A 24,624-nucleotide genomic window follows, 5' to 3' on the forward strand; every position below is an offset into this window, starting at 1 on the left:
AAAAAAACAATAATTCTGGAGATCTGTGAGTTTCCAATCAGAAGACATGGGCCGGACTCACCTGGCAGTATTATCAGGGAAAACAACTTGTCAGCTGTCATAGACAGACATGTCTTATATCTCACTGCCAGAAGCAGCTCATTTACAAAGGCAAAGATTCTGGTTAAACAACTCTATTCCCTTGGAATTGGCATTAACAGCCTCCCCCTGCCATCCCAATGTTTGTTGCTTCCATTCAGAAGTCTGCAATACTCTCTTTGATGTGTATCGTTAAACTGAACAGGCTTCAGTGTGATGTTTCCTGAACAGGCTGTCACCAAATACATCAAAATGTGCATGTGCGAAATTTACCTCCTCCAAGAGTTAAAAACATTGAAGCTGAGAATCCCTCACCCTCCTGTGAGTGAACTAAGAGTGTGCCAGCTTTAAACATTTATTAGCAAGGAGCAACTCATACAGGATAGACTGAGAAAAACTGCCTACTTTTGCAAGCCATGCTGCTCGATTCCATTCACCGTAGGTCTGCAGGTAACGACAGGCATCAGCAGCTTTATCTATTAAGCACAGTAACTGGACCCCCTCTGAAAAAGAAGTTGTCTGAGCTTAACAAGACACAATTTAAAAACATGGAGAATATCAAAGAGATTGTGAGTATTCCTACCTGGAGACTGCAAGCAGCCCAATTTCCCTCTGTCACAAATTCCATTGCTTACAAACATTTATTTCTACCCTGTAGAAAGACACTTAAGGTAAAGGGACCCCTGACCATTAGGTCCAGTCACAGACGACTCTAGGGTTGCGGAACTCATCTCGCTTTACCGGCCGAGGGAGCCGGCGTACAGCTTCCAGGTCATGTGGCCAGCATGACTAAGCCACTTCTGGCGAACCAGAGCAGCACACGGAAACGCCGTTTACCTTTCTGACAGAGCAGTACCTATTTATCTACTTGCACTTTGACGTGCTTTCGAACTGCTAGGTTGGCAGGAGCAGGGACCGAGCAATGGGAACTCACCCCGTCGCGGGGATTTGAACTGCCACCTTCTGATCAGCAAGCCCTAGGTTCTGTGGTTTAACCCACAGCGCCACCCGCATCCCATAGAAAGACACTTAAGAGCCCAAAGAAACTTTCTAAGAGCTCAAAGAAACCATTCAGTGGCAGTGTCATGTTTGCACCTAACTCTTTTATCCCTCTTCTTTTAATGCTCCATCAGCACAAAAAAGTATAGATATGTCCATAAAATTGATTGCATTGTCATGGGTTTATCTGTATAGCTTCATGTTAGTGCTGGCTATGTTTTATTCTAAAGTTCCTTTAGATGTTTTAATTCTGTATGGATAAATGTATATTTTCTGACTGAAAGAATGATGATGATGATGATATGTCTGTTTTTATCTACAAAGGTAGTCCCTGCATAGCATAAAATCAGCTGAACTTTATCCTAGCTAAATATGGTGCAAGCAATTTTGCAAGTGTCTAGTGGCACTCAAAACTGGGAGTGGTATCCAACTAAGTGCTGCTTTTGGCCACACAAAGGAACTTGCCCTCCCTCTCCTTTCCCCCCATGACCCCTAAGTCAGTTCAGTAATTGCTTTGGGCTCAAGAAACGGAACAAATTGTTCACCTGCTAGCTTTCCATTTGCAATCATGTTGGTCGCTACCAATTTAATGGTACTTTGGGAAGGACCTGAGGAAGTGACTGTTGTGACCAGACATGCCTTTAAGGAATCACAGTAGTAATAGGGATTCTCAGCACTTGTCTCCAAAAGCAACTGCACAGCTCTATCAGTCTAGGAAGGAGGAAAAACAAAGCATTATGCAGCTTTCAATGGTTCGTTTACACTCAAAAATACCTAACCCACCACACAAGTTTGAGAACTTTCTTTTTAAGAAAACAAAATTTACATTGTAGCAATGCCTAATGTCAATGTTTCAATCATTTATTAATAGCCTGCTCATAAACTGAACAACTGTAGAAAGTCTAAACTGGGTGCCACAAACCTGGCCCAAAAGCAGCAGCTGGTCAGTGCACTTTTTGGTGTGGTCGTAATTTGATCGCTTAACTTCTTGGAGATTGACCCTTTCAAGCTGGAATTTCTGCAAATAATCAAGTGATTAAGAATTTGAGAATGATTTTTCAGAAAACAAGATATATGAGACTACACTACCAATGAATCCAGGTATTTAGGTTGCATCACTTTGGGTCTATGATTGACAATAGGCTGTGGGTTTGCCTGACACTGAAGTTATTGGAAATTTAGCCCATTTGTACAACAGGAGACAGGAATATTTGAGTTAACTCTTTTTCTGAAAGCTCCTCAAATTCAAAACCAAGACCAGTGAACTTCTGGATGGTAATTCATCTATTCTTTGGAGCAAAATTGGTATAAATCAGGCCACAGGCTATGGGGCAATGTAGCTATAAATGCAAAATAAAAAATAAATACTATTTCTACTGTGATCAGTGACCAATGTTCTCTAAATTCAACAAACATTGAACCGTGCTGTACATCTATTTACATTCCTTGTAAACCACTTAAGAGATTTTATTATAACCAAGCACTATAATTGCTTTAAAAATACATAATTAAATATTTTGGTGCATGAATAACAAAAACAATTAGACATGCTCTTAAATATAAAAGCTCTGAATAAGAGCAAAGCCTTTATGTCAAAGAGATTTGGCCGACTTACTTAGTTTAAAAATCTTGCAATACCTGGAAATAGGAGTTTTCACACAGTATATCATAACATATATCTAGTGGACTGATCCATTTTCCTTGAGGAATCAGTGTGTCTTCTGCTTTTACAGTTAATGGTTTCCTCCGGGAAAAAGTATGCAAATAATGGGCAGCAGCAGTCCAGAAATGCAGTTCAGATTCATCTCCATACAGCCTGGCAAAATAAAACGACTGCCATTATATTCACCATCAGCAACACAAAGAAGTAATGCAGAACATAGGCAGTTTATGTATCACATATATAACCCATTTTCCTCCAAGGAACTCAAGGTGGTGTACATACTTCTCCCCATTTTATCCTCACAACCTTGTAAAGTAGATTAGGCTGAGAGTGATGACTGCTCCAAGGTGAGTTTCATGGCCTGAATGGGGATTTGAAACCTGGTCTCCCAAATACTAGTCCAATACTTTAAGAGCTACACCACATGGTTCTGCACTGTACAATCTTCCGCATGAGGAAAGGTCACAACAGTGGGGATTTTTAGTTGAGAATGATAACAGGTAAAGGATGTACAAAATAAATCATGGTATAGAGAAGCAGACAGAGGTTTTCCTTCCTATGCAAGGCTCATACAATGAAACTGAATGTTGGAAGATTCAGGACAGACAAAAGGTTGCACTTCATCACAAAGTGCATATCCAAGCTATAAAATTTACTGCATATCATTGAAGCAATGACCACTAACTTGGACAGCTTTAAAAGGAGATTAGGCAAATTCAGGGAGAATACAGTATGACTATCAATGTCTACTAATCGGGATGGCTGTAGCCAGTATCGAAGGCATTATGCCTCTAAATACCAACTGCTAGGGATCTCAAGTGGAGAGGGCACTTTTGCACTCATGTCCTGCTTGTGGACTTCCCATAGGCATCTAAATTGGTCACTGTGAGAACAGGATGATGGACTGGATATAACTTTGGTCTGATCTAGCAGTGCTCTTCTTATGCTAATTGCTGTGTAACAACAAAGAGCAGGCAACATAGCCCATTTAGGATTATGATGCTACCAGTGGTGGTTGGTGCCTGCTGGAGCTAGTAGAGCAGAAGACAGTGAGTCCATCAGTAAGTAGAGCCAGAACCAATGACAGGTGGAGCCAACTAATTCTACTTGCCTCCAACTTCCTCCTTGCTGAGTTCCAGAAGGGCAACACCGTGCAGTGATACTCCCTGGACTGGTTGCAAATAGGAAGGTGGGCAGGTGGAGGCTGACTGAGAGCAGTTTGAGGTTGGTGGAGCAGTGCCATATTGGTCCTTTCTACTATTTCCCCACATGTACAGAAAATTAAATTAACATGCTGGTTTTCTACAGGCAAGAACGTTCGGCTACACAATCTCATACCAGCATTCTGACATGGCAAGTCCCAAATCTTGATGTATGCTTTCCGGACGATGTATCTTGCACAAAAAGGATTAAAGGTGATTTGACAGGTAGTTAAAGACTGAAAGGCTTTTACTGTACATAATTTTATAGATAACACCATCTAATACAGAACTTCAAATTATTTTTTTGTTAGAAACATACCCCTTTGCACCTATCATTCATACAGGAATGCTGATTCTGATACAGAAAGCTTGCTCTAATAGCCCTATTCGTTTTAAACAAAAATACTGATCACCAGGCTAAGGACTACAGACAAATTACTTGCACAACAGGGATTGTGCTTTTGACTTAAGTTATCTGTTACCTTGAAACCAATAGACATCGTTGCAAGAGGGTGAACTCTGGATCAAGCAAAAGTTTCTTGATGTCACTAAGAAAAGATAATTTATAGTTTATAGTTTAATATCTTGCTATGAAACACATTCAGACACATTATGTGCATCAACCTAAATACTGCAGGTTGTTGTTTTTTACTTAAAAGGAAACCGTTTTCCACACATTTTTATAAAAGGTAAAAGGTTAACATACAAATTATAACCACTGAAACTTGACAGGGAGCTTTGTATGCAAAAAGTCCCAGGTTCAATCCCTGGCATCTCTAGGTAGGATTGGAAAAAAACTCCTGCCTGAAATCCTGGAGAGCTGCTGCCAGTCAGTGTAGACAATATGGAACTAGAGGGACCAATAGTCTGACTCTGTATAAGGCAGCTTCCTGTGCTCAGTCACTATTACAGGATTTAAGTTATTTATACAGAATGACATCCATCTTTTACAAAACCATTCAACCAATGACTCATTTACAAATCAGATAATTTGTACTCTTTAATTGGTGATTCATAGCCATTCAATTAGAAGCATGGAGCTGTTTTGTATGCTTGTCAATATCAGTGTTTTATTGCACTAGAATCCCAATGAGATTCTCCTGCTGGCATGCTATTTCTAGTATTGCTGCTAGCAAGACAAAAGGATGGCTGTCTAAAAAGACATTACACTGCTGATTTAGCTACAAGTACAAAATTCTGGGACATATATTCATCAATGGTTTGCCTCCAGAACCCATTAATGGCACTATATTCTCGGCATATATGAAAATATGTTCCCATAGCTCCTCCAGTATTTTGCGGAAACATTTATTATTAAGGGGATGTTGCAGATTTTTAAAGAAAAAGTAAGCTTGAAACGTATGGCAAATTTTGGATGTGATAAAGCTGAATCATGGATTAAAATTGTATTTAAGTGCGTGTAGTATGTGCCAGCACGGATTCTGTATCACACTAAACTATTTTGTCAATACATAACATTAATTTGGCTTCCAGATCAATATGACTGCCAGTAGCGGTACTAACACAAAAAGTAAAAATATAAAACTGTTCTAAAAGTTTCCTTGTCTGCCATGCAGTCTTATACACCAGTGTTTTTCAACCACTGTTCCGCGGCACACTAGTGTGCCGCGAGATGTTGCCTGGTGTGCCGTGGGACAAATTGAAAAATTCAAGAGAATTACTTTATATATAGTCAATATAGGCACAGAGTTAAATTTTTTAACATTTTCTAATGGTGGTGTGCCTCGTGATTTTTTTCATGAAACAAGTGTGCCTTTGCCCAAAAAAGGTTGAAAAACACTGTTATACACTACTCAGAAGAAACTCCATTAAATTGAATGGTAGTTACTCTGAGGCTAGCATATATAGGATTTCACTCTATATAAGTTTGAAGTTGACTAGATCTGATAAGAAATATGAACTTAAAGATTACTGCCACATTAGTAGCATAACACAAACTGAAATATGCTTACTTTGACAGTGAGTGCAACTGTTCCTGTAGCAGATTTTTAACATTTTCATTCTCTGGATAATTTCTGCAAAGCAAACATTTGATTTAATAGACAAATATCTATAGTCTCAGATGAAACATCCCAATCTGATGAAGAGCATGACATATGCTGCAGAAGCCTGAACACCCTGTGTCGTGCTCACAGCTCAGAAGAGCCAAAGGAAGAAAAAAGCAAGTCTAGAGTGAGAGACTAGGGTGCTGTCTGCTGTTTCTAGGAACTCTTCTTGTTGTGAAACTTTTCTGGTTGAGCCAAGTTTGTTTGGATGCTGGGTGAGAACGGAGAGGGAGAGTGTGTCAGAAGGAAAATGAATTGATATTGATTTTTATATATTACTTTGTATTAGTGTAACATTTTTATATGGAACCATGCATTTTTGTAATATTTTGTTTAAGTTGTCTGCTGTTTCTTCAGTTTTTTTGTATACTACTTAGATATATTTTAATATATTAAGTGGTATAGAAATTAAATAATCAAATAAAAAATAATCAAGAGCAATCAAAGTGGGTTTTTCACAGGTCTGGATCAGTGTTTATATGCTGACAAGATGTCCCAGAGTCACTCTGGGCACTTTTCACCATTTCAAGTCAGGACTGTGAGTCACCTTCTCTCAAAACATCCATATCTGTCAACCAATGACTCATACAGAGTCCAGTGAATGGAAGGGTTTTCCCTTTTAATGCAATGTTAGGAGTGCTCAACTCATGTAAAGGGAGAAAAGGATATTGAGAAATCCCAACTCTGCAGTCATGAATGCCATAAGCACTTCTTAGGGCTATTCCAAATTGAACCAAATTGCATTTATTTGGACTTCAATACACTGAAGCTCTATATGTGCATGTATGCAAGGAACCAGTGGACTATTCATGCATGAACAGGAGAGAATATACTTTGCCCATGGGTGGATATACTAAAATGATGATTAACTATCACTTCTAGATGGGTAAAATTCAAGAATTTAAATGGAAAGTAGTTGGGTTTTATTACCCACCCACATACCCCTAAACAGTTAGTGGGCACGTTGCCATTTTATAAAAAGCAGGCATTTCAATATAATAATATATATTAGACTTACATATGTGAAATATCGAGAGAGTATTTATTGTTCCATGGTTGGTGTAGCAAAAATGCTTTCAGTGCTAAGGAAGCTCTCGGAACAAGTAGATATGGGCACCACACAGGTTCTAGAAACAAAAAAAAAGGGAGAAGAAAGAACGAAAATCTGTTTTTTGTCAATCTGATATTAAAGAACTTGGGATCTGTGCTTGCTTACAGTGCATCTGCAATGGAGTCTGAGAAGGCTTGTTTTCATTACAGTGTTCCAGAAAGAACTGCAGTCCCCAGAATTGTTGCCATTGCACAGACCGTAATAAGGACCTGTGTGATTTTGAGTGCATACCCTAGGAATCATGACCAAGGGTTAAGAGACTGGTTTTCTCTTTTGTTCGTGGCTGTCAGTGCTTAGTTTCACTGGAAATATTTGGCATGCAGTCTTACTGCAGTCTGGGTTTCAAAAACTGATCTGTAAAGGTAACTGGGTTGGATCCCCTCCATCAAATTTTTGTTAAAGCAAATGCGTAGTTTAGGGGCATGGCTTAACGAAGTCCAGTACAGATTTGAGGCAGATTATTTCTCGGTAGTACATAAGAGCTGCAAAGTGTAATTTTTCCTTGGAATCATACAGTTCTGCTGCTCTGGTTCTAGGCAATTAAGCACAATTTAAATAAAGTTCTGAGCAGTGATGATAAAAAAACCAAGTGGATATACTTATAGTTAGATAGCACTAGAGGAATTATAAAGTGGCTCATGAAAAGACAGGAGCTCGGAGGGGAAAGATGCATTCTGCAGAAACAGCACAAGCTATGTCACAGAAGTGTCTGTGTTTCCAGGGGATATCTGATAGTAAATATACAATAGAAAATCTGAATCTGACTCAAAATGCAAGACCATGAATAGTGATAGCATTTTTTTAAATCACACTGGCAGTAATAAAATAGCAGAGAGCAGGAAGCATCATTATTTTACATTGCAAAGAGAATTAATGATGTACGCCAACACATACTCAAGAAGCATAATTTTTCAAAAAATATGGACTGAAATACCTCTTGAATCTGCTGAACAGAAGACGGCAATTTATTTATTTTATATGGAGCCTGCATACACATTTCTGTATAAGTATCTTTAGGAAAGTGCCCTGTCACGATACTAGTAACAAAAATATTGAGTGATCGCCAAAGTACAATGATTAAACTCTTGTACGGTGTAATGTCTAAACAAGTAAATCAGAAAGATTTCAAAGCACATGCTGGCGGGATTCTGGCCTTTTCGATAGTAAACCAGAGAAAGGACCCCAGAATGGGCCAATTATTTTTTAATAATAATTTTAAAAAGTAGAATACATAGTCAACAAAGAAACATTCTTCATTTCATTCTGAAGTGCTGTTATGAAGTACAGTAATCATTTAAGGCAGATATATTGTAACATTAATATTATTGTGAACACTCAGTTTTGGAGCCTTTGCTGCTACCACTGGCAGGAAAACTGCTAGCGGTAGCTTCCTGCCTGCAGTCAAGAACATTTCAGTTCTTCTGACTCCACAATCCTGGTAAAAAAAAAAAAAGCATCTATCTCATCCTCTGGCTATTTGAGCAGGGAACGCTCCTCTGTCGATCACTTCATGTGCCAAATGAATGCAATCTAATAAAGAACTGAGCTGCATTTGCTTGGCCATACCTGTTAACTCTTGCTCATCCATTCTAAAACATGCTGATTTCATTGTCATCTCTAGCACTCTGATGCAGCCATCATCTGATGCCAAGATCACTTTATCAGAGGTACACCAGTCAACATCAAGTACTCTAAAATAGACATTTCTTCCAGTTCTTAAGCTGTTCACCATCTGTACCTGGAAAAAAATGCAACATATTTTAGCTTTAGACACAGTGAAATTATGTTTTGTTTCCATGATTCTCAGTAATATAGTCAGGCAGGAGAGAAAGGCTGTCCTTTAGAGTCCAATATATAAAACAAATTAAATTTAACAACACACATACATTCAGCTGTAATTAGTAATACTTGGTTCTCCCTTCCACCCTTGTGGTTGAATTTGAAGCTTTTCTATTCAATTAAATCTAGTCAAGATGGTAGTGATGTGTCTGAACAGGGCACAATGTCTGTTAAGCAAAACTCTAGTATTGAAAAAACAAGGGCAAGCCATCATTCAATAACTGTAGTTGTCATGCTTGGTTGTATTTCTACGAGGAATGTATTTAACTTCCAAGAGCCTTTGGTCTGAAAATCAGACAAATTAAATACACTTAAATTGTTGAACTGATTTATTCAAGTAAATATATTTCCCACACTTTTCCACAAAGGAGCCCAGGGCAGCAAATGCATCTGTGATAAATAATAAACACAATAAAACAATTACTCAAGTCCATTGATTTCAGTGGCTCTGCTTAGAGTATGACTGATGTTGGATTTCACCCAATTAGTTTAGCAACACTTTAATGGCTGAAATATCTAGACAAAAGCAACTACGCAGCTGGCAGCAGTTTGAAAGAGCCAAGAAAAGTTAAACCTCCTTTGTGACACAAGTAAGCATCATTTTAAGCTTGCAGTTTAGAACCAATGCAGACAAGTAAAGCAAAATTGGTACTGACCTCCTTTGTGTCCCAAACTTCAGCTCCATCATTATACATTGCTATTAGCTTTTGGTTTCCTTTTCCAGGGGCGAAGCGTATCTTCCTCACCCAGCCTCGGTGTGTGGGGATGCCCCTGGAAAGGAAAAGGTAGGACACAAGTAGTACATTTCCCCCTTGAGCTTACCTTAAGGACAGAATGAAGAACTAAACTTCAGAGATCATCTAAATGGAAGTATTATATCTAAATGGAATCATACGGAGAACTTGTCATCTAAACCACCACTTCGCCCCTCTACAGATATTCTTACTTTGATTAAATACATAGCAAACTAGTGAAGCAGCAGTGGTGGGCTTTGGACTCTTAAATTTCAGCAGCACCCTGTGTGATGCTAAAATTTGACGTACCCCCCCCCCACCTCTCTCGCTCCGTTCTGCAGTATTGTTGCGGGGGTCCCTGCAGCACAGCACCCTGTGCTGCCACACTGCTTGTGCCACCCTAAAACCGCCTCAGGAAGCATCACTATAGCAACAGCATCATGTCAGCTTATTACATACACAATCTCAGTATTTGTGTGGCAATCCTTCTGGACCCGTATTTTGTAAAAAGAAAGCTGTATGGCTAGTGTGCTCATAGACAACTTGGGTCTCACCTGGTTTTGTGGCAAAATTTAAAATTATTTCAAACACATGCTATGAATTAGATCCACTTTCTCTGTTACTAGGTAGAGTAGTTGCCAGCAAGAAGTAAATACAGCACTGAACTCCTACGTATGTGCATGGTTAGCCATTTTTGTGAAACATAACCCATGTGGTTTGGGCATTTTCCAGAAATGTCAGGAAGGTTCTGGAGATATATGTGTAGAGGAGCTTTCCTGGGCAGTTTCTCACGATGGGATTGTTGATTCACAGAAAATGACTTTCCACACCTCAGTCTCTGACTTTTTGGGGGGCAATCATACCACTTGAGTCATGTGTGAATTAGGCTTCATTGGAGGGGTTTGTTTTGTTGTTGTTGTTTAACAGTTCACTACCTCGATACTCTGGCTTTTAAGTCCCAAAAGTTCAAATTTCCATCAACATCTCCCAGGACCAAGATATCTCCTTTCCACGCGATGCATGTTATGCTGCCCATGCTTCCCTGCAAAGTTTTAAAAAGCAGAGATTAAAGCTGTGAGACAGAAACTACACAAAATACGCATAAGTGGCAGTATTAACCAATCAATCGTTTGTAAAACAGTTAAACTGGGCTTGCATTCCAAATTAAGTTAGCTTAAGAAAGTTCACGGAAGGGAAGTCTCTTCTGCAGACTCTTCCTGCTCCCTGTTGCAAAGCCTCTTTGGGGGGTGAGAAGCCTCTTCTGATCATTGTGGAATCCAGGATGGATGCTGGGGGATCTGGGAATCATTCCAAACTGCCCCAAACTCCACTTACATTGATCATAAGGGTTGCACAACTGTCTGAAGAGGCTTGTGGGAGTAGCATGCAGGTGGCTTCAGTGGATGGAAAACTTTTCTTCTGTGAACTTTATAAAACAAATTTGCTTTAGGATCTAAGCCATAATATGCTAACTTGTATTTGCTTTTTTATTATCAACTATGTGGTTAATTTCTAGCCTTTGTGATGTTGTGCCAACTCATGCTGAGTATTTTGACCTCATACCAAAAAAGAGTAAGTAAAATTCTTCCATTGTTGATACAAGAGAGGCCACTAAAAACAACATTAATATAGATTTGAGGCCAGAATCTTATTTTTTTATTATTATATTTTGAAAGCTCAGGAATATGTGTACTACACTGTAGAGTTGTGGTTTTTTTCCCTCCTTGGTTTGAAAATGAAAGCTTCCAAATGCTTAAAGCACAAATGTCAATAACAGGATCAATTGGGAGCAACTGTATGTTTGCTTTAGGGAAGAGAGAAGCCAAAGTCGAATATGCAGTCAACCTCAGTTACCTTTTCTTTTAATCCTATAACTGAATAAAAGGTCCTCCCTGACAAATCTACTTGCATAGGATGAACTATTTTATAATGTAGCTGGGAGAGGAAAAACAGAGAGCCAGGTTATGACCCTTGAACTACTCGTGAACCACATTTTTTTTTATTTGTTTAGCACTATACTGCACATAATACAAAAGTGAAGACGTATCTACACACAATCAAATAAATGCACTTAAGAATCCACTGGTGTTAATTGATTTGGTAATAGCAGAACATGTATGCTCTCTAATTATATGTATGCCTTTGCACGGACACAAACCATTATCCATACAGAATGTATTTATCACTTGAATAATCCCCTCCCTTTACCAATGACAGTCACATAAAAGGTTGTTGAAGTAGCTTCGATATTTATATATTATACATCTATATTTGTAACAGATAATTTTCGACTAAACCCCAAAGAACCGCCCCCCCCCCAAAAATATAGGAGTTTTGCCATTATTATTCTTCATCTCCCCGGTCCATAATCTGTCTTATTTCTAAAGCCATCGTAGGCTAGATTTATAACAGCAGGTCACTCTTTGTGATAGGTGTCACATTATCTGAAAACAGACACCCTGACAGCTTGAACAGAAGGATTTTTAAAATATCTTGATTGCTGACCTATATAAAGGAGGAGGGCAACACCACATGAGAAAAGCATCTCTAAAAGATTTGTAAAGCTTTAAAGCAATGAAAAGGGACAAATGAAAACTTTCAGAGTGAAATGTTGTGCTGGGCCAAGAATGTCCTCTTTTGTGGCACGATTCATCTCCCCTGGAAGAGGGGGATCAGTTTTACTGTGACATGATGGCATTTGGAAGCCAAACAATCATTTAGGCTACAAATGCCTGCAGGCAAAATTACACATGGATGATTTCATGTCTTGCCTAGAGAAATCCAGGCACTTTAGAAGACAAATGGGGTTCTTGATGTCAGGTTTGCAATTGTTTCGTGGTCAAATAATAAATGGGCACTAAGGCGGGAAACTAGCCTCTGGGGTTAATTTAGAAGCTCCTTTTGTTACTTGGATTTGAAAGCAAAGAACCAGAAAACTAAATATTCTGTTTGAAAATATTTAAGAACTGACAGTGAGGCTGCAAATCATGTAGAGATGGTAAAGGTTGATGGAATTTGTCAAATGTGAGTAGCTTCAGGATGTAGCCAAGGGCTATAATTTAGAACATTTCAGCAATGAAAAGTTGTTTATGTGGCCACAGGAGGTCAGCATTTCATATGCATAACTATGACTTCAAAGAGTGTGTGCGTTTAGGCATGCTACTAATCTGAAGGCAAAGGAAGAAAGCAGATTCTGAAGTGTTTTTAACAAGTAATCCTACTGGACAGCATAGCAGAAGAATTTGTATTCTTAGTTCTGCTGCCAGAGGTAATAGACTCCAATTCGTGCTGGCATGGAGTTCCTTGTGCACACCAGAGTCATTACATGGCTACTGGAGTCGTTGGGTCAAACTAACAATGTTTGCCTCAAGAACAGTCTGTTATATTCCTCAGTGCTCCTTCCAGTGATACTAAGCATGACCCTCAGTTTGTTCTAAAATATTCTGGCACCTAATGTCAATAATTGGAAAGATCCCAAAGGTGTGCAAACCAACTCTATTCATAATACAGTACATGGTTTCATGAGGCAGTGACTGCTGCTAAGTAGTTAGTTCTCCAAAAAATTGAAGTGAAAGTGAGCAATAATGAATCAAAGTTCTATTAATGCAGCAGGCAGAACACAAGTGGGTAATACGAGGGGGGACGGACAGGGAGAATGAAGACAAAGCCACATACGGCAAGTATGATACAACTGGCTAGAAGTGCCTACTGACTAAGAAGAAAGGCACTTATTCTTAATTACCTCTGCTTTCTTATTGTACTCTTGTAATTTTGGGAAAAAATACTCTTCAAAAATGTGGTCTAAGGTAGAGAAGGTGAGGAGGGGGTTGGAATTGGTACTTTTTGTTGTATGTTGTTGGAAGCCGTTTTGTAAAAATCTATAAAAGGAATAAAAAGTTAGAAATATAGCAGTGAACTTACATCAGGAGGAATTCTTGCACTGTCTTTGACAGTATTCCCTTCTACTGTCAAGTGATAAACTTGTCCATCAGTATCTGTAAACACAAAGTGTTCCCGAGCAGAAATGTTCTGGCTCAGCTCCGATTTACTCTCAGCTTCCTGCAATAAACTTAGAAAGAGAAGCCAACTGGTGATTTTTCTTTTCAAAACGATCAGATTCACTCAAATTACATTAACACTATTAAATGAACACATACTGTACGTATATGTTACAGGTAGATAGCCGTGTTGGTCTGCCATAGTCTAAACAAAATAAAAAAATTCCTTCCAGTAGCACCTTAGAGACCAACTAAGTTTGTTCTTGGTATGAGCTTTCATGTGCATGCACACTTTTTCAGATATATGTATTATGTAATTAGAAAAAAGCAGTATCTTAATTCAAACATTGCAATTATAAGCAACACAAACAGAAGCCAGCACAAGAAGTCCCACTAGTGCAACGGAACCTTGTCCCCCTCGCCTTCCTTGCATGCCATCCCCATATTGCTCTGGAAGGCCAGGTGAAACCCCAAAACAGTGCATGTGGGGGAGAGAAAACAGTTCAACCAGTGCACACAGTTCTGTTTGCCAGAGAGAATTATCAACGTAGGGCAATGTTGAATTCCACCCTAAGTAGTCTATTAATGAAAGCAACATGAAGAATCAAACACAATTAGCTTAAAAGTCGCAAGAAACAACCGCCTTCAGTTTCTGGTCCCTAGTTCCAGGGCATGGTCTGGAGGCCCATGATAAAACCAACAAATTAAAGTGAAGCTGATCTATTCATATAATCTCTCTCACACATGCAGGGCTTCAATTTACATGCTACAGTAATGCAGGGCATCAGATTCTGACACATGCTTTGCCACCTACTGTTACTTTCACTGTACAAAGATTCTTAAAGGTCAGCCCATTTAAATTACAACATCGATAAATGTCTATAAATCCAAAATGCAGGGCTAATGCAATGCATCCTTGGCAAGAAAAGAAATACTCAAAGGAGAAGCTGGTGTGATTTTCAATTGAGAATGGTGTTGATACCTGATCACAGATGACTCCAAACTGCTCTGTTCTGTATCTGATACCACTGTTTGCCGGGCCATAGCTTCGCGGGCTGCAAGCTGCTTTTTTCTTAAGCTCTTCAAGTTGTGAGAAGGTGACCATTCCTGAAAAGAACAGAAGTCATGACTGTTCACATCTTAAGGTATTATTTACCAACCCTAAATTAGATTCAGTGTTACACGCATGAGAGAGATTTTAAAAAAAATGCTATGAAAGGAAACAATATGCAAGCCAAGTCCCATTTCCTTACTGGCTGTTTACATTGGGAGAATCACAGAATTGTAGAGTTGGGAGAAACCTATAGAGTCATCTTGTCCAACCCCCTAGGATGAAAGGTTTCTAACACTAGTGGACAGACACCATTCTGAAAGCAAGAAGGTATGTAAGAATTAGTTATTTGATGAGAAGTTGACTGAATTCATTCCTTACCAAAGCAGTAATTGTAGGGAAGTTCTTTGACATTTCTCTGAGAAGAGTACAAGTCCTGATATCCCATAATTCCAGAGGTTTGTCTTTAAATACTACTGCCAAATACTGTCTGAAATTTTAAAAAGAAGCTATTTACAGCATTATACATATGTAAAAAAAAAAAAATCCCAGTAGCCTAGAAGTGCTATTGAACTGAATGGGAGCTGCACAAAGCATGGTTGCAGCTACAAGCATTCATCCCACGCTCCTTGGTTAAAAAACAAAACAAAACTTTTTTCAGGATGTCAACGTTTCAAAAAATTGCATATGTTTAATGGAAAGAGGAGGAAGAGACAGGGGGGACTGCATAGGCTGTAATATTTAATTCCAACCTTGAAAAGAGATACTTTTTAATATATTTAATTTTTATTGAGTTTTTGATAATTTTATACATATAAAACAAAACCATTTCAAACATTAAAATACAAGGTTCTTTCGAACCTTCAGACCTCCTTCCCTCTCTCCATGGGTTCCATATTTAAATTTAAGTTTGCTGCATCTTTTACCGCTATCCATCTATTATATAACCATAATTACCATAAATAATTCCACGTTACAAGTGTCATTACATCCTTGCCAAAGATTTTCTGTTTACAGTGGTCTTTTAAATAAATTACAAATTTACACGTCTTTAGAAAATACTTTATCTTCCTGGTTTCGGATCTTCCCCCTTGAAAGGAGATACTAGCTTGCTACCAGTGCAGAAAGCAACTCAAAATAATGTCTGAACTGCTTCTGGGAGAAATGGAAAGTGGGAAGATTGGTATAATATTACAGCAATAACTCTCTGTCCTAATTCACAAGCATAGCACTGAAGAAAAGTCTAATGTATTTGAGTGGCACACAACCAAGTTCTTCATCAGGACATTTGGATTTGTTTGCTCAATATTTCAATAATGTTTCTTCAACTGTCTTCCTCCTATAGAAAGAAATGCACTGTAGGTACTGGATTATTCTAGCATAATTCAATGCAAGTGAACACATCAACTTTGCCTGCCCAATCTGCTTACTTCAAGTGAGACACCTTTATCATTTCAATGGCTGGTTCATCACTGCCTCGTTCGCCACGAAATGTAATGCTTCTACCTAAGACGCAAGAGATATAGGAAAAAAGATGTAAAGTAGCAACCACAAGCAAAGCCACTGTAATTGACATATCAAATGCTATTTATTTGATCACACTGATCATCTTACTTTTTCTTCTCAGCACTAAACTGCACGTTGAGTCTCTGCTGCCCACGCAAACATATTATGCTAGCATTTTGTAATAAGGATATTGACCATGAAGCATTACTATAATTCTGGCTCCAAGCCATTCAATTATACAAACCCAATTTTCCTCTGCTTTACACAAGGATGAAAACTCTGATTTCAACCTGCAATTTACTGCCGTTCTCCAAGTCTTTTTGATTTAAGACTTTCCAACAATCTCTCACTGATGTTGTGCTAAATCAGTCAGTTTCAAATTACAGAAACTGAACAATCAGCACAACACCTGAAGTCTCTAATGTGCCTTATTTGTGCAAACTATTGTTATAGGTACTGCAAGTTGCAGCAATTTCCTAAGAAAGCTACAAAAGATTTCAAATGCCCCAGGGAGGCAGGACTGGACTTCTGAAGGTACAACTGGTTACTTATTGTTTGTAAGCCGCTTGTGAGTCATGTGAATGATTAATTGATTATACTTCTATGCTGCTTTTCAATCAATCTCACCTAAATCTTCTGCTATTTATCGTGGGAATGTCCATAGGTCTCTAAATTTAGGTCTGATGGCTATAAGGAAAGGACTAAAATCTGTAAAACCAATACTATAATGTCTCCTGAACTTGCTTTGTAGAATTCATGGAATGGGCATGCGGGTACTCAATACCTGAAGGATTTAGCAACATGGGTACTGACTACAGCTCATATTTCAACTTCACAAAAATGGAAAGACCAAAGGACTTGTACATCACACTCTGGTAAAAGAACAGATGGACAATAGCTATTTCAGAAAACCACCTCATAATTTAAAATTTTCCACTGCCACAAAAGTCCCGGAATATTATAATGCCATATAGTGGGACTTCATTACATATCCTTCTGGTTCTTATTCAGAACTCATCTTTCTGCACAAGTGAGAGAAATTTAGGTATCTTAAATGACCTCAGTATCAATTGTGGTTATCTGTACTGATCCTATAACTGTCCCTTTAAAGTATTTGCATATTTTTAGTTTAGTTTGTTTGTGCTTAATTTTTTTTAAGCCCTATGGTAAGGATTAGATGAGCATCTGTCGAAGATAATTTAAAGTGAAGATAACTGGTGGTACTACTGGAGGCTGGATACATGATCTGTTAGATCATTTCCTACTACATGGTTCCTACACAAGACAATAAGTATTGGGTATATTCATAGTCTATGTTTAATAGAAGGATACTAGCACAATGTCAAAAAAAATATGCTTACTTGAATAGGAACAGATTTTCCAAATCATGACAATCTTATTTTTGCTACCCTCACCTCTGCACCAACCCCGTATTAAATAGTATAGAATTGTATATTTAAAATACTGTGGGAAAGCTATTTCAGAAAATGGAAAGGATGTTTCCATTTCGTTAGCCGTTTCTAAAATTGTTTTTCCTATCAGTGACAGATTTCTTTACTTAGTGAAAACATCACAGGAAGCAGCAATAGCAGACTGCCTGTGGAGGAAAATGAACTGATCCAGTATTTTCACATTTACTCACCAACATTCTTTCATTATAGCTCATAGTTATAAAACAGTATGAACGTTTTAAAAACATAATCCATCTGGGTAACGTTTTGGAAATTGAGAAATGCTGAATGTGCTGCAGTAATCACAATATAGTGTGAAGTTTGTTACTAGCAAGCATATTCTACCAAGTTGCTAAGAAAACGAAGAAGATGGAAGGCACTGTCACAGCCATCACAATTCATTTCAATGGGGTTTGTACAGGGCTGCTAAGTTTGTATAATAAGTATGAAAACCATTGTGGTGTTGTGGCTAAATCATTATTTTCTGAACATACAATCTAGCTCAGCCATGTTCATTGGTTGGGCTAATTACTCAATTTACAGCAAAAACTACATTTTCTAAATATCTAAGAATATATTGAGTGTACATTACTGATTTTATTTTTTGAATACTTCCAGCTATAGTTCCAAGTATTTTTAAAATTGCATAAACATGGCACATTTCCCCTTCACCTGAAGAGATATTGCTATAAATATCAAAACACTTTAATTCTTGTGATGAAAATGGAACAAATCCCATTTCCTTCAACCAATTGATTCAAATTAAAAAACCTATACTACTTGCATATAGTAAACCAAGTTGAAGACATTGGAAACACCTGTCCAAACTGTGAACTAAAATCATTTCAAGACTGGAAGAAAGAAGGAGTGGCACTACACGTTCCTCACTGCCACAGGTCATTGCCTTCAAGCTATGCAGAGAAATGGGCCATCTCCAATGGGAGATGTTGAAAATACAGCAAATATAGTAAATTTAGAATGAGGACAAGACTGCATAAAGTATGAAAACTACTGAGCTAGCTGGAATTATAACCTAGTGCTGTATGAATTGGTGTTGAAGCTAAAATATATGCAGTTGTAATAGTACTCAATCCTTTGCTGACATAGACACTTCTTCTCCTTTATGCCCTGAAGATGATTCATGAAATGAGTGTGGGGCTTGCTGAGCTATGATGGTCTAAAATGTTTTGAATTCAGAGTTCAAAATAGTTACATTAGCCACCTTGCTCAGTTATTCCACTCCTGTCTTTATAATGGAGATGAAGCCAACCGATAGGAGTCTGAAAAAAACCTACATTACACAGGTATCACTTCTCACCTATCTTGTCATCAACAGTTATGCTTCACAATATATTTACCTGTGGGAAGATCAACCAACTGCAGCTCGTTTCTCACCTGCCCCAGATTATTAGGAGTCGATGTGGCAAAGGAAAGGAAGCCGCTCAAGCTTGTCCACTCAATGCCCCTGCCGGAGTAGAATATATAGAACACATTATGAAAACTATCTGAATTTGTAGGAAATGCTGCAGATTAATGGGGTGGGGAAAATATAGCTCCAATTGCATGCTGCAGGGGTGTGTGTGGGGGAGGAAACAACAGATTATTATAGAGGACTGCATAGCACACAAATTGGACACATTACGGTAAATGTATGTCAGACAAACTTAATTACTTTTTAAAAAATTACGGTATATTCTGTTTGCCCTTCCATTGAAATGGAAGAGAAGGAGGCAGTCTTTCAGATATTTGAGGCCCAAGGGAGGAATTCAACATTTTGCTGTTACAAATGGTCTAGCAGTGCAAGTGTTTTCACTTGCCCAAGTGAAGCATCTCCCCACTCCTCCTCCCATGTGCTCTTCTGATAGTTCTCATGATGTCAAATGGGGCCAAATGAGGGGTTAGCAATGGGAAAGAGAGTGGGGCAAAGCCCTGTTGTGCTAGCTGAAGTACTTGAGTGGACTTCCACTAGCGCAGGGGTCAGCAACCTTTTCCAGCCATGGTCCAGTCCACCATCCTCAGAGCATGTGGTGGCCGGGACTAGGTTTTTTTTTGGGGGGGGGGGGAAATGAACGAATTCCTATGCCCCATAAATAACCCAGAGATGCATTTTAAATAAAAGCATACATTCTACTCATGTAAAAACACCAGGCAGGCCCCACAAATAACCCAGACATTCAAAAAAGGACATATTCTCCTCATGTAAAAACACGCTGATTCCCGGACTATCTGTGGGCTGGATTGAGAAGGCGATTGGGCCGCATCCAGCCCATGGGCCTTAGGTTGCCTACCCCTGCACTAGCGGGGCCAAGTGTTGAATTCAAGCCAAAGTCTTTTGGGGCTTTAAACACCTTGAATTAGGCCCCAAAACAAACTAGCAATCTGTGCAGCTGCTTTTGAAAAAAAACAGGAGGATGGGAGTTCTAAATGGAACCCCAGTCAAGGTATGGACCAGCTCCTTCCAGGACAGTGCAACCCCAGAACAGGCCATTTCCCCACCTCTTGAGCTGAGAACTCAAACCTGTCTTAGAAGAATTCGACTTCTGGTCCACTTCCAAGCATCATCTCGCACTCAAACCACCTCTCCTTATTACAATGGGAAGGAGAGATGAGCTGGGCATCTCCTGCATATTGATGTCACCTTGCTCCAAATCCAATGACAGCTCCCGGTGGCTTCAAACAGATGTTCTGCAGATTCTCAGGGCAGGGTATAGGCACCAATGGGTGATCCAGCGGACTCGCTTTTGGGGCTGGCCCTGTATGCCTTGTCTTTCAGCTTCAGAGTCCTTGCCCTTGTCCCCTGAAAATGAGGACTCTGACTCCAGGGGGATGAGAACCATCACCACATGATAGGCATGATAATGTTCTCTCCTCTGTATTAAGTCAGGTTCAGACAAATGTTAACTCCACCACCCCTGTAGGCATTAGCCCCACTGATTCACGGCACGCAGCTCACTAGAGAACCAAGGAAGCCAGCACACTCCACAGTGATGACAAGGGCACTTAAGGAATAAGGAATAATTAAGTGCAATTGTGACAACGGCTCTACACATCTCGGGATAAGGCAGCTTCCTATGATGCTGAAACCAGACCTTTACAAACTGCAGTAGGACACACCATGATCACTTTAGGTTTCCCACAATGCAGTGTTCCACAATCCAGTGTTTTAGGTGTTCCCAGATGCAGGTTGACACACTCATTCCCCACAGTAATCAGTGTATGGCACTGTCTTGAGTCCTAAGTAAACATACTTGAGATTGTGATCTTAATGATTTACTCTTAACCCACTGAGAATTCGGGTGCATTGATGTGTTAAGACGAGTGTACTCCATTGTACAATATAAGGTACAGGATTAAGTTTTATGGCACAAATATTCTTAATTGAGGACAAAATCCACTAAAAAAGTCTCCAACACACAAAACCCATCACCCATCTTTGTCCTCCCCTCATTATCTGAGTCCTGGGGAGAAGAATCTTTTTGTTCTGGAATTCTGGGCTATTCTGCTACATCTAAACACAACACACACACAGGGAGAAATATAGTTTCATGCTGATGGGGGGAAAGCCACTTAGAAGTATTGGGAGTCAAGTATACTTCTGCTTATAAATGCTTGATAAAACCTTTCCCCGCTAATGTCCTTTGAATAAAGGTGCAAGAAATTTGTTCACTGCATTAAATCAGAGCAAATGTTCCAGTATTAATGCAAGAGCAATCTATTACTGGAATATTGCCATTTTTCAGATAAATTGGCACAAAAAACTACCTACCTCTCATTGGATGCAATTAGATGTCACAGAACACCAGTTTTATGAACTGCACCTATTTCTTTAGGGCAAGGCTCATGTATTTTTATATACAGTGCAATTTGTAACAGCCACTTTAACTATGGAATAGAAAGATACAGAATTTCACAACTTCTTAACTTCTGACTAACCCAAGGCAACCTACTCAAGTCACTCTTTAATATTAAATTCATACAGCCTCTGTGAGGAAATGCGGCCTGTAGAAGATAAATAACTGCTAGGCTCTCCTTCCCCTCCACATTGCTATTTTAAAATTGTTGCTTATCAGTTCAACAGTTCTGATACACACACGCTTGTTCTAATGAGCACCTGCATGCACAAACACCCCCCTCAATGCATTCAGTAGTCTCACAGAGCTTTAGAGCAGGACTAGCTGAGGTGCTGCCATCCGGATGTTTTGAACTACAACAACTCCAGTCATCCCTCATCATGCTGGCTGGGGCTGATAGGAATTGTAATCCCCAATTTCTGGATATCACCAAGCTGGTACCCATTTAGATGAATACCTGCTGGAAGGGCAAGATGCTCACTGAGTAACCCCAAGCCATTCACTTTTTCTTAGTCTACTCCAGGCATGGCCAAACTTGGCCCTCCAGCTGTTTTGGGACTACAATTCCCATCATCCCTGACCACTGATCCTGTTAGCTAGGGATGATGGGAGTTGTAGTCCCAAAACATCTGAAGTTTGCCTATGCCTGGTCTGGTCTACTCTAATCTACATTGCAGGATTGTTGCTAGGATAAAACTGGTGTGAGCACAAACAGTGCCTGAGCTCTTTGGAAATATGGCAGATGTTTTTTATTATTATTATTTTTAAGGAAGGAAATGGTTGCTGACTATGTCCACATACCCACACTGTTCACACTTGGGAGTTTACTCTATTTGATGCTGCAGGACTTGGTAAGAAAATACATGGCAGGCACTCATTTGTAAATCAGTCCCACAATGCTTACTGACAAATATATTTCAAAATATCCGAGGAAGCTGGCGTTTGTCCACACACAGCTTTCTGGGTCATGTGGCCAGCATGACTAAAGTGCTTCTGGCACAATGGAACACCATGACGAGTGCCAGGGTGTACAGAAACGCTGTTTACCTTCTTGCTGCAGCAGTACCTATTTATTTACTTGCACTGGTATGCTTTTGAACTCTTACCTTTTACCTTTCAAAATACCTTTACTTCATATATAAAACGGAGCAATTAATAATGAACAGGTTCCATGGTTTCGTAGCTAGAAAATGTAAAATTCAGTTGCATTTTGTCACTCTTCTGTCCACCATTACAAAAATATTTTTTATTTCACGCACTTCTGAGGTAGTCCCAATAGTTACGGGCCACATGCACATTTCTGTTAAATTTAATTTAAAATCTAAAATGTTCAAAACATTTTTTAATACTTGATTGCATTTAGATTGGGCTTTTCCAATGCCCAAACTAACATTAAAGGTAAAGGTACCCCTGACCGTTAGGTCCAGTCGCAGACCACTCTGGGGTTGTGGCGCTCATCTTGCTCTATAGGCCGAGGGAGCCGGTGTTTGTCCACAGACAGCTTCCAGGTCATGTGGCCAGCATGACTAAGCCGCTTCTGGTGAACCAGAGCAGCGCACGGAAATGCCATTTACATTCCCGCTGGAGTGGTACCTATTAATCTACTTGCACTTTGACGTGCTTTCAAACTGCTAGGTGGGCAGGAGCTGGGACTGAACAACAGGAGCTCACCCTGTTGCGGGTATTCGAACCGCCAACCTTCTGATCGGCAAGTCCTAGGCTCAGTGGTTTAGACCATAGTGCCACCCACGTCCCTAACTAATGATAACTAACATTATAAATTATTAAACTGAGAAAAGGATGAAAGTACTGTATAATTATGCTTAAAGTTAAGCATATAAAATTATGTAAGACACTTCAAACTGCAATGAGATAAGGCATTTTAAATAGTTTTAAAATAAACTTTGGGGAAATATTAGCACTAATGTTTAAAGCATTAAATGTTCCAATATTAATATAAAACATGGCAGGATTCAAAAGACTCAAAAAGCTGAGCAACAGAATATCAAAGTTACAATAGCACATGATGGAAGAGAAAATAAATTAGACAAAGATTAAAAGCAAATACTCTTTTCCCTAGACGCTGCTGTGTGCAACAGAAATCCTCTATATGAACTTGGCATTAAAGAGACCAGTAGTTCAATCAGCTCCCCATATCTGTGACCAAACACCTGGTGCTTCAAGTACAAATGGGTAATTGTATATTCAAATTGCATGCTTGTTTATTTCTGTCTTGACTCTGACCAGGAGTTCCATGCAGGTGAGTGAAGCAGGAGCACAGCTCTGCTTTGCCAGCCAGATCAATGACTATACTGGCTACAAAGGAAGTGGATTCACTTCCTCCTCAGGCGGTAGGTATATAGAAGCTGTACAGGCTGGCAAAGCAGGGGGAAACTGAATTGCTTTGCCAGGTGGACCAACTTCTGTGTAAGCACCACCCACACTGGATAGCCAGTATGGTGTAGTGGTTAAGAGTGGTAGACTTGTAATCTGGAGAACCGGGTTCGTGTCTCCACTCCTCCACATGCAGCTGCTGGGTGACCTTGGGCTAGTTACACTTCTCTGAAGTCTCTCAGCCCCACTCACCTCACAGAGTGTTTGTTGTGGGGGAGGAAGGGAAAGGAGAATGTTAGCTGCTTTGAGACTCCTTCAGGTAGTGATAAAGCGGGATATCAAATCCAAACTCTTCTTCTTCCAAGCTGTGGGCCCAGAAATACTCAGGGGGAAGGATTGGCTCAGGCAGCTTGAACTGTCTCCAACAGCACTTCCCTTTGGTGGGTGTGCCGTTATTAAAAATGAGGGGGGGAGGGGAAAGAGAAACAGAAAGGCACCACTTCCTGGTAATAACAAGAGTGGCACCCGTGGGGGGTGAAGGGGAATCTTTTGAGTAAAAAGGAGCAGGGTACAAATGTTTCCAGGCTAGTAACTTCTGGAGGCTTTGCAACAAGTCTGGTTTACTCTAGTTTCAGATTTCACTGAGATGCTCACAAAACATACTGAGCATGAGACTGTATCCTCTTGAATTGTTACCTGGGGCAACATCTCATAAGACTGTATATCTCCTTGTAAATGCAG

General features: G+C 39.5%; 1 protein-coding gene across 1 annotated transcript in view; it reads right to left on the bottom strand.

The window, feature by feature from the left end:
• Positions 1 to 24,624, bottom strand: part of WDR11 (WD repeat domain 11) — a 49,986-nt gene that overhangs the window by 4,225 nt on the left and 21,137 nt on the right. Inside the window, exons 12-26 of the mRNA XM_033149515.1 lie at positions 19,057 to 19,163; positions 16,172 to 16,247; positions 15,123 to 15,231; positions 14,673 to 14,797; positions 13,614 to 13,761; positions 10,628 to 10,734; positions 9,615 to 9,729; positions 8,686 to 8,857; positions 7,027 to 7,135; positions 5,916 to 5,978; positions 4,425 to 4,490; positions 2,716 to 2,893; positions 2,000 to 2,095; positions 1,623 to 1,788; positions 484 to 581 (exon numbers count right to left, since the gene is read on the bottom strand). Coding sequence (XP_033005406.1) covers positions 484 to 581; positions 1,623 to 1,788; positions 2,000 to 2,095; positions 2,716 to 2,893; positions 4,425 to 4,490; positions 5,916 to 5,978; positions 7,027 to 7,135; positions 8,686 to 8,857; positions 9,615 to 9,729; positions 10,628 to 10,734; positions 13,614 to 13,761; positions 14,673 to 14,797; positions 15,123 to 15,231; positions 16,172 to 16,247; positions 19,057 to 19,163 — 1,735 coding nt within the window. The remainder of the gene's footprint in view (positions 1 to 483; positions 582 to 1,622; positions 1,789 to 1,999; positions 2,096 to 2,715; positions 2,894 to 4,424; positions 4,491 to 5,915; positions 5,979 to 7,026; positions 7,136 to 8,685; positions 8,858 to 9,614; positions 9,730 to 10,627; positions 10,735 to 13,613; positions 13,762 to 14,672; positions 14,798 to 15,122; positions 15,232 to 16,171; positions 16,248 to 19,056; positions 19,164 to 24,624) is intronic.

Source organism: Lacerta agilis, chromosome 5 (assembly GCF_009819535.1).
Source record: "Lacerta agilis isolate rLacAgi1 chromosome 5, rLacAgi1.pri, whole genome shotgun sequence".
NCBI classification, from domain to species: Eukaryota; Metazoa; Chordata; class Lepidosauria; order Squamata; family Lacertidae; genus Lacerta; species Lacerta agilis.